At 38.5% G+C, this 13,061-nt stretch overlaps 2 protein-coding genes across 3 annotated transcripts; one reads left to right on the plus strand and one right to left on the minus strand.

The window, feature by feature from the left end:
- Window positions 263-7,089, minus strand: LOC105169247 (DNA topoisomerase 2). 2 transcript variants are annotated; one of them, XM_011089621.2, is made up of 19 exons: window positions 6,422-7,089; window positions 5,829-6,121; window positions 5,669-5,735; window positions 5,243-5,522; window positions 4,944-5,143; window positions 4,652-4,861; window positions 4,416-4,529; window positions 4,214-4,327; window positions 3,911-4,075; window positions 3,453-3,794; window positions 3,219-3,352; window positions 2,782-3,139; window positions 2,524-2,710; window positions 2,396-2,445; window positions 1,896-2,303; window positions 1,652-1,814; window positions 1,503-1,570; window positions 1,252-1,351; window positions 263-903 (listed from the first exon to the last, which is right to left on the minus strand). In XM_011089621.2, the coding sequence occupies exons 1-19, from the start codon at window positions 7,004-7,006 to the stop codon at window positions 290-292; spliced, it is 4,452 nt and encodes a 1,483-aa protein (XP_011087923.1). In that variant the 5' UTR covers window positions 7,007-7,089; the 3' UTR covers window positions 263-289. The 2 variants fall into 2 exon arrangements, with proteins under 2 accessions (XP_011087923.1, XP_011087914.1); XM_011089612.2 differs by having other exon boundaries at window positions 1,252-1,354.
- On the plus strand, window positions 8,415-12,712 carry LOC105169262 (ferredoxin-thioredoxin reductase, variable chain-like). The gene is made up of 2 exons (XM_011089631.2): window positions 8,415-9,142; window positions 10,088-12,712. Exon 1 carries the CDS (start codon window positions 8,610-8,612, stop codon window positions 9,114-9,116), a length of 507 nt encoding a protein of 168 aa, XP_011087933.1. The 5' UTR covers window positions 8,415-8,609; the 3' UTR covers window positions 9,117-9,142; window positions 10,088-12,712.

Genomic DNA, 13,061 nt, shown 5'->3' on the forward strand with positions numbered 1-13,061 from the left:
ATTTAAACGTTTTACAAGTTTTCAAACATATATTTGAAAAGCAGATAGTTGCATACACCCAAATTTCATGACGAACTTGATCCGTCTAAGAATTACACATTGTTGGAGATACATTTAAATGCTTCACAAACCATGAGCGAACCAGTCAGGGGTTGCCCAAGATTTATCAGCTCCTACATCCAAAGCATGACGCAGCAATACTGTATTCTTTCAGGCAAGCCAGAGACTTGCTGCTGTAAAAAGTCAGCATCCATCATGCATGCAAGTCCTTTAAGATGAACTAAAAGAATTAGTCCTCATCATCAAAGTCAGAGTAATCTTCAGCTGCATCACTCTCAAAATCTTCAGCTGGATCATCACTCTCAGAATCATCACTTATGACATATGTTGCTTTGCCTCGGTTAGCTCTCTGAGGTCTAGCTTTCGGAGCCACTGCTTGGCCTACGTCTGTCACGCTACCCAAGGTAGAAGTTGAGTCTGCTTGTTCTGCTGAAGTGGAGCCCTCTTCTTCCTCTTCGACATTGATCGTCCTTCCCAGAATGGAACCGCTTTTCTTGTTAAATGGAGATGCTCTCACTTTCCTCACTTTCTTTTCAGGCGAATTTTCTGCGGGCTTGAGCACTTCTGTGATCAGTTTCTGGCCTAGAGTCTGAGACTGCTTGCTAGCAGCCGGCCCTCTTTTCTTTGTTGAAGGAGGTTTGGCTGCTTTGGCATTTCCTGGTTTTCTGCCTCCTTTCTTTTTCTTCTCGTCAGGCACAAAGTCATCGTCATCATCAATGATCTGGATATCATCATCATCATGAGACTCTGAAACAGTTGGCAATGGCTTCTTCTGTGCAGCAGCCTTTCTACTTGGTTCTTTCTTCTTTGTTTGCAACTGCGACACCTCTTCTGTTTCCATTTCTGTATAAAGCAAATCACCAAAATGTTGTCAAACATTGACCTGGAACATATATCATATGTCACAAAATTTGATCTTTCTGCAATTAATTTGCATAAGAACCATGTAGAAGAACACTATATTTAGCAATTTCTTTCTTCCAATTGAAGTACTGCATAAATAGGTATGTTCAAGATTTACCAGTTTGTATAGTTTTTGGTTGAGAAGGAACCCATTTCTGTATGACCCACACTATATGACACACATTGCTCTAGAAGCAATCTGAAAAACTACTTATATAATCATTTAGCTGTTGTCTGCTTACACATCCCAAAATATGGACAAGTTCAATTTGATAAGATCTAAAATACCTTGTGGCCGATCAGGAGAAGAGTCAAAATTGTAAGCTGCAAGTCGATGTCTCAGATCAGATATTTCCTCATCATCATTTTCATCAGCAACTGATGTAACCTGCTATGATAAATGCCAATAATATAAGTTGGGGACCACCTAAATTTTTTTATACTTTGCTTAAACTGACATTATTATCTGTCATTTGCCTATGTTGGTACAGTTAGAGAAATAAAGTTTTGTCATGTACGAAGAAATCAGTATTCCAAACCTTTTCTGCTGGAGCTTTCTTTTTAGCAGCTGTCCTGCCTTTTGGTTTCTTGATGTCACCAGCATTACCTGAGACAGTGCAAAAATGTTCATTACTTCTAGATACTAATTGCTTTTGAGAAACTTGAAGCTTAACTGATATTGACCCACCTGCTTCAGGTACAGTATCACCTGACACTTCCATTTGCGACTCTTTGTTGGTTGCCTTCTTGTTGTTCTTACGTGGATTCTTTTGCACTGGTCTTGATATGTTTACAGTGCCGTTTATCTTTTCTCTTTCCTTCTCCCATTTTTTCTCACTTTTGTTTTGTTCCTGAATAAAAATGCTCGTATGAGCAAAACTGGACCAAGTCACATCACAATATCACTAAAGAAAGTGTTTCTCAGATCTCACCTCGATGAATTTGCTCTCAAGAGCATCAAGGTCATTCATCCACAAAGACTTTACGGTTGCTCTTTTCAGGTTTTCAACTTCTTGCATGAGCTTATCCCTCTCAGCACGTAATTCTTGTATCTTTTCAGCAGTTAAGGTACCAATCGCCAAAGACAACAAGTAGTCATAATCACTTGCAGAAGTGTTCTCTTCAGTTTCCTCTGCCTCATCAAGTGAACCAGCAATAGCAACTTCAGCAGCGGTTTTCTTTTTTGGGAAAGGAGTAAAACCCTTTTCTTTTAACTCAAGGAATAAATCAGCCCTTCTCCTGTTGCTCACAATGATGCTACTTTCCACCACGCACTGAATAAATCTACACTTATTTTCACATTTTAACATATCGTTTTCAAGGTTGGCCAACAAAACTCTCTGCAAGGACAAATTCATTGGTTAGTGGAAGCAACAAATGTATAATGTACAACAGAAAATGTAATCAGAATCCACCATAATAAAAAACTTGCCTTTCTTTTCTCGTAAAACTCAAGCCTTATGTGGAAGAATTCCTCAAGAACTGCAAAGGAGAACAATAAATTAATACATGTACATGCTAAGAAGTAAACTGAAACCTTTCAGTGATGCTGTGTCATACTTTGTTCAGGGGTGTCGTATTTCTTGATCACACCTTTCGCATCAAATAGATGCATGTTACTTGTGCTTATAGAAGTGGTTAACTTAAATTTCTTCAGCAAACCCTCTTGCTTAGCTATCAAAAGATTCTCCGCTGACAAATAAACCAAGAAATTCACAATTTCTCCACCACTGTTATCGCGGCAACCCTGAAAAGTAGAAGCTTGTGTGAGATTCTCATTTCCCATCCACATTATTTTGAAATTAACCGTAAGAATACCTCTATAAATGGATCCTTGCTCTTCTCATTCTCAGCAGAAATGGACTCCAAAAATTCCTTATAATCTTGGGTCCACTTTCGAACTGGAAGTTCTGTTATACTTAATGTTCTTTCATCCAGTTCTTCTATGATTCCACTGACTGTGTAGCTATTCCCAGCTTCTTTTGTGGCAGTTTTCTCGATTGAACCTCTGAATCCTTTATACCATGGATGCATAGGAACCATTGGTTCATCGTTCAACAAATGCCTCAGATTGGCAATAATATCCAGAGGGTTATAATTAGGTATGAAAGAACTCCATCCAGTGCCTATTCCTTCACTTCCATTTACTAGAACCATTGGTATGATTGGGACATACCTATTATTATAACATATTAATCAGCTACAAATCACCTATTGATATTCACATATATCCAAATAATAACTAAAAAACGCACCAAGAAGGTTCAATCGATTGTCCATCTTCATTTAGGTAGTTGAGGAGAATGTCATCTGCCTTTGGAAACAAATAACGTGTAATAGGAGACAGCTGCGTGAAAATATACCTTGCACTGGCATGATCTTTCCCACCCTGAGAACGGTAGTCCATACATATGATGTGTTCTAAGTGATGATAAAACAAAGAATAGGACAAAAGGTAGCAGAGATACAGTATCCTATTGTTTTCTCACCTGGCCTCGTGTACCAAACTGCCCATTTGGTAAAAGAAGATTTATATTGTTGCTACCCACATAATCTTGAGCCATGCCTATTATGGTACTAGCAAGACTTTGTTCTCCATGATGGTAAGCCGAGTGTTCTGACACATAACCAGAGAACTGTGCAACTTTCGCTTCCTTGATAAAGTTCCTTTTGAAAGAACAGAAAAGAATCTTTCTTTGACCAGGTTTCAGCCCATCAACCATTGATGGAATCGATCTCTGGAGATCTGCTATTGAAAACAATATGAGTTCTTTATGGACAAAGTCACGATATTTGATGTGTTTATCTTGCTCACTAAGGTACGTGCCAGGCTGCAAAAATGAAAAATGGAAAACTTTATGAGTAATTATGTACATAAGAATATTGAAAATAATCAGAACCGGTATCTGTTGCATGGAAAAATAAATATGATCAACCAGCTTCCAACCTCAAATTGCCGGATCCAATTCTTTCTAGCTTCAATCTTTTTCTTACTGAAAGCAAGTTCTATTGCCTCCCCATCTTGTTCATCCACCCAAACAAAATCCTTCTTGTGCTTGCCAAGATCTTCGAAATACTCCTTCCCTTCCTGATCTGTGCTCGTCCCCAACCCCTACAAGGATATGAAAAAGACGACACAAAAATCTGTCAGTGGTGGTGCAGGTGATTTAACTGATTTTTGTAAGCTCTGAACAGCATAAGTTGCTGAATTTCAATGACCAGTTCTTTTACATTTCTTCACCAGCCATACCTTATAGTACTTAATAGACCAATTCTTTGCATCTGCCCCCAACTTCTCTTTCCATGCTTCATACTGAGGCATAGTATAGAAGGATTCTTTTTTCTTCCCATCTTTACGACTGGCCTACAGAATAAGAGATCACAATTTTAGTGGACAATGATTCACATGCCATAATTTAAGAGTTGACCCGGGTATGGGCTTATTTGAAAACCTTTACGATAGGAGTAATGAACTCCAACAGGAAGGTAGGAACTTTGAGCAAAGATGGCCAGAATGAATGGATGAAGTTAATTAATAGACCCTTGATATGAGAACCATCATGATCCTGCACTAGGACAAAATTTGATTTCAGCTAAAGGAAAAGAGACCAAGTCTAACATTTATAATATTCAGCAATGTGGGAGTGAAAGAAGAAAAGACCATATATAAAATGAAACAGCAAGTGACCTGATCAGTCATTATCATCAAGTGTCCATATCTGAGTGACTTGACACTATCATACTGTTTACCATGCTGGAGTCCTAAAATCTGCTTGATATGCTGTATTTCAACATTCTGCATTAGCTGATTATGGCTTGCTTCCCTCACATTGAGCAACTTTCCTCTTAGAGGGAACACACCATAGTGATCTCGCCCAACCACAGAAAGTCCAGCAATCTGAGTAAATACTGTGTGTGAAATGCTTGCAGAACATAAATAAAAGTTTGTCCACTGTCAATTCATAAGCTTAACCACTTACTGCAAGTGCCTTGGCTGAATCTCCTTCTGTCAAAATCAAGGTACATTTCTCGGAATTCTTCCCCCCAGCCTCATTAGCATCAGCTAGTTTGGTTAGTCCATAAATCCTCCTGTCTTTTGATCCGTCTGTTTTCTTAAGATCTTTCTTCTGTTTAAATTCTGCCCATTCCTCAATGTTTTTCATTATATCTGACTTGGCAACTGTATGGATGAACTGATGTAGTTAGAGCTTTTCATTCAAAATTACTGCACAGTTAGCCTTTGGGACAAATAACAGCCAGGTGAACTGGTGCCACTTACCTTTGTCTAGGAACTTCGAAGAGAAATCCCACGAAGAGCCAAAACTCGCTGCACGAAGTGTTAGAGTCTCTTTGGTTTGAGAATCAAATGCAGGATTGTCAATGAGGGCATTGACAAACACCCAGAGATGGTTCTTCACAGCATGAGGTTTAAGGTCAAACTTCTTGTTCTTCTTGTTCTTGTTCTTTATTACAGTAACAAGATGGCTTGTTATCTTATTAGTTACATAATCGACATGAGTCCCACCCTTGACTGTTGCAATTCCATTTACGAAGCTGACCTGGTCAAACCAAATGGTATATCAGTCTTTACAGATTCTTCATATGATCTTTCTCTGGCTGTCTTGGCGACATATTTTGATCAACATAATAATTAACTCAAACCTACAAAGAAATAAGCCCAAAAAAATCTTCCATTAGTCCTTACCTGTTGAAATTGTCCTTCACTACGACTTATACAAATCTGCCACCTATCATGCACTTCCTCTTCAAATCTGCCAAGTTGATAAAAACATCAGCATCCTCGTTAAACAAGGACAACAAGTTTTGGGGAAAATTACATCAACTGCCAGAAAATGGAAAAAAACCTTGGGAGTGGATCTGAGCTGGAAGCTGATGCAGGTTTTAGATAAAGGTCACAATAGTTGGAAAATGATTTGAAATGGAACAGCCGTCCATTCAATTCCACCTTCACAGTCTTCCCAAGGCATCCCGCAACATCAATTACACGCTTCTTCATCAGGGCAACAACGTCCTCCTCCAAATAACTCATGCTAAATTTTGCCAAATCTGGCTTGAACGTAATCTTAGTCCAATTCTCCCCAGCTTTGCATTTTGATATAATAGGCTCAGATTTTGTGCCCATGTTATTAGAGAAAACCTTCACAATACCAGGATTTATTGGAATTAGTACTTTGCAAAATCCAAGCATTGCAAGCAGCACAAATATTCATCATTGAGTGTATGAGATAGATGATGAAATAACCAAGATACAACATCCAAGTGTCCCAGCAAAGAAAAAACCCAACAAAGACCAAGATATCACATCTGAAACTAACAAAACCCCTGAAATGGAAATCATGACAAGTAAACCATAACATGATAAAAAAAAAATCCCCAAAAAAACAACAAATTAGAACAAAGAACACAAACCCTAATAAATTCTCTAATTACATTATACCTGCTTGTATTTTCTCTGCCTCTTCCCGTCCGCAGTCTCAATCACAAACTCAGTCGAGAATATATTTGTGAGTTTCGCCCCATACCCGTTCCTCCCACCCGTCGTCTTCTTCTCATTGTCATCATAATTACTACTAGTCAACAAATGCCCAAAAATCAATTCCGGCACATAAACCCCTTCCTCCTGATGGATCTCAACAGGGACCCCATCCCCGTTGTTGTACACGCTAATGCTATTGGATTCAACATCAATCGTCACTTTCACGGAATCCATCTTGGGGTCCCTCTGTTTGTTATCGGCAGCATTGACGAGGATCTCGTCGAAGATCTTGTAAAGGCCCGGCACATAGGTGATTGATTTTTGAACCATTTGTTCGTCCTCGTACACCCACAGGGTTTGGGTGTGTTTCTCAATGGAACCAATGTAGGTATCAGGGCGGAGAAGGATGTGTTCGAGCTGGGTTTTCTTCTGGTAGGTCTGTTCTATAGTCTTTTTGCCGGCGCCCCCGCCGGCGATGGTAGTTTCAGGTGGTGGGATATTGGCATTATTGCTGGTGGTCAAAGGGGCTTTCTTGGCTCCGGCCATAGAGAATCAGAAATTCAAGGGAGGGAGACACGGAGAGAGTGTCTTTTGAGGGATTGAGTGATAATGGGAGATGGGGAGAACTGGGGGATGTTAAAAGTGGCGGACTAACGGCTATTCTTTGAAATTTGAATTTTGAAATTTGAATTGAAAAAGGGCTCCCAATGCGGGTCACTGGGTTCTATTTGGATCCGCCCCGTTTCCTCTTCCAAGTTCCAAGTGCAACATTTCTACTAGTAACTTCTAGACTTTTCACAAATCAAAATAAAATAAAATAATTAATTGAATTATCATCTTTCATAATCTCTAAAGGATGACAACTAATTTTGTAGCATTTGCATCAAGAATGTATATGTTATTATTAGTACAATTTTTTTGTATCAACTACCCGTAATAATTAATTTGTATAATACACAATAGTTTAATTATTTCAAAGAGATTCGTTGTTTCTGATCCTGCTTCACTTGAATTGCTATTAGACTCACGAACTTACGCATATAACCAATGAAAAATTGCACTTGATCGTATGAATTTGATTTGCAGGAACTTCCAATCTCATAAACTCTAAAATTATTGAAAGATAATATTTTTGTTGAGGAATTGCTAGAAAATTGTAAATTCTTACACATTACATGTTACCATATGAACATTAATTAACATTATACGTTTAAAATGAATTTATATTATTAAATTTGATCAATTAATCATTTTATTGTTATTCTCTTTATATTTAATTAAATAAATATAATATAAATTTAAAAATGCACTTGAATGGAGTACTCTTTTTCGATAATTTTAAGAAATTTAAACCACCGCGACCAGCATCTCACATACCAACACTTCTTAGATGTGGTTATAGAAATATTTTATTACCATAAAAGATTCATTTAAAATATAATCATTATAAAAAAATAAAGGGGTGGATAGCAATTGACCCCCTGTGATATTGAAAATGAACGCATTATTTCCTATGAAAAAAATATAGCAATTTACCTCCTATACTTTTAAAAATGAAGCAATTTACCTCCTTATACAGCGAGGTAAAATTGCTTCATTTTAAAAATCATAAAGGGATAAATTATTATATTTTAAAAAATACAGAGAGATGAATTATTATTTATTTTTTAATAAAGAGATAATTTGCTCATTTGTAATATTATAAGAGATTGTTTGCATTTTTCCCTGAAAAAAGTTAGCCAGAGGAAAGTAAGTAGATACCCGATAAAGAATTCCCATCTAGTGTAGTGCAAAATTCAAAATATTTCCAAACCCCTTACAATCCTACAAAGATTAGTAGATATGGCCTAGTTGAAAATATGAGATGGGTAAGGGCCCAAATAATTTGCAAATAGATTTGGTCCATTTTTAAAGCCCAATAATTGAAACCCTTGTTCTTTCCATTCCGATTACCTTCCAACGGAGTGATGTCATGTGTCGAACCTCGGATGAGCATTCTTGATCATGTCTTGCCCCCAATCCCTCAACCACATATCTCCAACCTATAAAAAGTAAAATGATCACCAGGCAAAATCCACAAGAAAATCAACCTCTATCCCATACAAGAATCTAACCCAAAAAGATCTCAAAATTCTTGAACCCAGTAATCATGACCACTTCTCCTCCGTTCTTATCTTCATTGATCAACATTCCCAACTCCAAACTCACGAATCATGATGTGGGTTTGCCCAAAATCAAATATTCTGTGAGGGAAAAGCCATTTTTGACTCATTTCCACCACATCAATTCGGTTCCCCTTGTTGGCAAGTCCCCCTCTTCCTCCGGTTCTTGCATTTCAGCCACCATCACCAATTCAACAACTCTTGACAATGACAGTGTTAGTGACGAGGGGCTGAAAGCCGAGTCCAGAATCGGGGCAAGAGTGCGGGTCAAGGAGCCGGTCAAAGTGTACCATGTGCCAAAAGTGCCAGAGTTCGAGTTGACGGGCAAGATTGGTGTGTTGAAGCAGTACGTTGGGGTTCATAAAGGAAAAAAAATCTCCGCTAACTTGCCGTATAAAGTGGAATTCGTGGCCGATGAGGTTTTGGGCCGTGATGGGAATCCTGTGAAGTTCACTGCACACTTGAGGGAAGATGAATTTGAGTTTCTTGATTGATTTTATAGAGTCTTCTGACCAAAAAGGTGTTTTCTTGTTTTTTTTGCCTTTGAATCTTGATGGTGGCATTGGATAACTAATCTTGTGTACCAAGTTTATATGCGGCAGTGAATAATTACTTGGAAATAATTCTGCGTACACAAGTTTTATATGTCTACCACATTGTAGATAATGTACGGTTTGAGTTCATATTTTTTATATTACAGGAATATTACTACATATTGTCATTGCTTGCCATGGTTTGTTGCATTCGATTTATGGCGTTGCTTATGTTCGGTTGTTGAGAGATAAAACTTCCCTGAATATGATGTTTGATACAAGGGTTTAAACTCTTGAAGGTCAAATGTAGGTTTGTTACTGTGTGTAAAAGAAGGTCATGTCAAAATTTGTATAGCAACATAAGCTACAGCATAATATAGCTAGCCTCAGCACCAAAAAATGAAATATAGCTAGGCTGGCTTCTAGGTAGGTGGGGGCAATAAAAGTTCTTTGTTCTTATTTTGAACAACTCAGTTGCAATCCCTCTTACAGAACCCCTCTTTGCCTTTCTGGCTTTCTACTCCACACCCGTCCCTGGCCTTCACAGTATCACGAATCTAAACCAGCAGAAGCTCTGGCGTGGTTTTCATCCTCTGTGAGAATCTGGAGTTTGCCATCATGGTTTTGTTAGTGAAAGTAGTAATTCAAGATTAGGAAAGAAATGGAGGTTATATGTCTTTGACCTGTGGCAAGTTATCCTTAATGTTTCCTCAGGAATTTAAATACTTTTGAGGCAATGTTGATTTCGAGTATTCTAAGTTAAGGTTACATACTCTATACTTTACTGCTTTGCAAAGTTTAGTAAAATTGTTTCCGTGCTAATTATCTTCACCATTTAAAGTTCCTTCGTTTTTAATAGTAAAATGAGAATCAACAAGACGGAATCTCAACATAGAAGAAGCTAACTGGGGTAAGTTTTCTTCATATTGTAGACCCTGATAGAAGACAGCTGCTACTGGATTTCAAGCTCTATCTTATTCTTGGATGCATAGTCTATGTCTTGACCTTTGTTATCCAAATCACCTTCCTTTCCGATATGCATCTGAAGATTTCTGCTGAAACTTTTCATGTCTACCCTATGGCTTATCATGATCCAGACACATAGTAACACATATATAGATAACAGTGCACTTAAAGATCTGGATCTGTTTGTAATAGAAAGATACTTGTTTGATTCTGCTATCTATATAGAGAACTAAATTGTACTGGTAGATAAATGACTGTGAAGGTCGGTATGAAATCTTCTCTCACATGATGTGCTGCTCCAGTTGCTCATATGTAATATAGTTGGCAAAGATGTTGCTTACTTATTTTCCCGCAACTATTTGTATTCAAGAACCGTTGATAGATATTAGATTATTGATTGATTGAAACTGTGTGGAGAGAAGTGAGTGCAAATTTTCAAACATGTACTAAATTTTTGCATGTTTACTAGCTTTTTCCTTACTATATTATAGAGAAATAAAAGTTATCACTGAGCTATAGTTTTACTATTCTACTATACACGGCACGACAATAATTTTACTGCAATATAGAGAGAATAAAAGTTGTCAATAACTTATAATGACTTGACATTTCAAGAAATCATCTGCGGAGTGTCAGATGAATTGATCTGATTTGGACACATGTCTCACATGCTGTTTAAAGTATCTGCATATTCAAGAAAACAGAAAATAGAGTTCGGCCTTGGCCTGGGGGTGACATCGGACATGGACTTACAAAACTTGTGACGTGTCTGACAGATCCTGGATATCATAATTGTTTTCTGTAAACTTTAAATATTTCTATCAATTTGTATGTCCTTAAAATGACAACGTAGACTTACTAGAGTTACATTTTTCACCGATAATAAATGTAACAACAAAGATAACTAGGTGCTGCATTCCATTAGGAAAACTGATGACGACGTTTTATGGCATGCAAAACACATGTTAGGCCAAATGTCCGAATGCTGCTTTTCTTTAGTTACGTGCTAGCACCCTTATGGAAAGTACACTAAGAAATTCCAGCATAGTTCTTTACTTGAAGCACTGTAAATTAAAGACTTCTAACCTTAGTTCCTTAGGTTAAAGAACCTAGAAAACCTGTTCTATTCTTCTGATTCCTGTTCTAGCTAGCATTAGCTATATCAATGGCGAACCACTCATCCCCAGAAAAAGCCAATAACAGCACAAACCAAGATTCTCAAACTGTTCTTGCTAAGGAACAAAGGGAAGGAGCTTTTCCAGCTGATCAAGTCAATATTCTGATTCCCTCACTGGCCCAGTGGAGAATTCACAGGGGGCCGCCACAACTGCGTGGAAACAATAACCATCTCTAGGAGCCCGCTGTTCTTTCACTCGGTCCTTACCACCACGCTCGACCCCATTCCCCTCAGGTGGAGCAACTAAAGGTGGAGATTCCTAACATGTTCGTGTCTGCAGGCAGTGCTGATAAGGGTAAAGAGTTCTTCCTTAGCAAGATTTTGGAAAGAACAGATGAAATCAGGAGCCATTATGAAGGAGTTCTGAGGAACGATTTCACCGATGAAGAATTGGCTGAAATGATCCTCTTGATGCCTGTTTTCATCTTATACTTTCTGGAAATGGTAGGTGATGAGGAAATGGAGATTTGCTTTTTCCTTCTACTCGGCATGTCTGGAGCTGTATTCTTGGCCGCAATCTCTTTATGCTTCTCTGGCTGCTATGGGTCATCAGGTTCTTGATTGGTTTAATATATGATAATAATGGTGAAGGAGATGCATTGCTACGCAAATTCTTGAACTCACCGATTCCCCCTCATGAGAGGCTGATGCAATTCCCCTGGGCGATGAATGAAATCATCCCATGGAACATGAAGATGGCAGCAGCAAGCCGCGCGCACATGGCTGTGACAGTGAACCGCCTGTTTTGGTTCCTTCATGGTTCTCAAAGCAAAAGGTGTTTGCTTCAGGCCGACCACTCATTGCCTGACAGACATCAGATTCCATTCCTCCTGGTTCTATGGACGTCTCCAGCTCCCTGTCCTGTTCGTCTCTGATATACAAAGGTAACCCTGTCTAACATTATAGCCTCTGAAATGTCCCAGGAAACTGAAACTGATGCTGCCGTGATATCTTATGTTAACTTCATGAAATTGTTGATTGAGAGCCCGAAAGACATTAAGGAGCTGCCCGAGAAGGTTGTGCTGGCTAGCAACCTGGGAAGCAGCGAGGCAGTGGTGAGAGTGTTTAAAGAGACGATACATATGAATGGACAATGCGCGGGTTTTTGAAGAAGTGAAGAGAATCAATGAGCATTGTGATAGCAAGCCCGAGACTTGGATGGCTGATCTCATTCAGACTTACTTCGATAGTCCCTGGAATGCTATTGCTCTCTTGGCAGCCATGTTTCATCTCTGCCTCTCTTTTCTCCAAACTTACTACAGAATCCATCCAGCAAAGGACAAAAATGATCGGAATCGTGCACGTGACATGCTTAATTAGGTGCATGTTTGTGATCATTTTATCAAATTCAGATCATTAAAATTCACATGCCTAAATGGCCAAAATAGATTTGTAAGATTGCGACTTCCCAATTGTTATAGAAAAATGTGAGGGATTCTAAACTGATGTTTTATAGGGTCAGTCATGTGTGAAAATATGCGTTAATTGTGTATTCCACTCTTATGTGAATGAAAGTTGTTCTTCTCAACATTCGCAACACAAATATATGCAACACTTGTGTTAAGTTTGCTAAAAAGTTGTAAGCGCCCCAATATGCACTGAAGGACCCTGTCGGTGTAGCTAGTGAATCGCGGAAAAGATCACCAAGGGACGTTTGAAGCTTGGCGTTGATCGCATTCCAATGCTCCTCTCCACCACCATATACACCAGTAGATTGAGTACACTTCGTTGTGTATGAATAATTTAAAATTTGATCATAACAA

The sequence above is a fragment of the Sesamum indicum genome, linkage group LG1 (genome assembly GCF_000512975.1).
Source record: "Sesamum indicum cultivar Zhongzhi No. 13 linkage group LG1, S_indicum_v1.0, whole genome shotgun sequence".
Lineage (NCBI taxonomy): Eukaryota > Viridiplantae > Streptophyta > Magnoliopsida > Lamiales > Pedaliaceae > Sesamum > Sesamum indicum.

Coding starts and splice junctions, on each gene's coding strand:
- LOC105169247 (XM_011089612.2), bottom strand. CDS start 7,006: ATGGCCGGAGCCAAGAAAGCCCCTTTGACCACCAGCAATAATGCCAAT. Junction 4,328..4,415: donor TCATTACTCCTATCGTAAAG/GTTTTCAAATAA, acceptor CTTATTCTGTAG/GCCAGTCGTAAAGATGGGAA. Junction 3,353..3,452: donor AGTTTGGTACACGAGGCCAG/GTGAGAAAACAA, acceptor TACCGTTCTCAG/GGTGGGAAAGATCATGCCAG.
- LOC105169262 (XM_011089631.2), top strand. CDS start 8,610: ATGACCACTTCTCCTCCGTTCTTATCTTCATTGATCAACATTCCCAAC.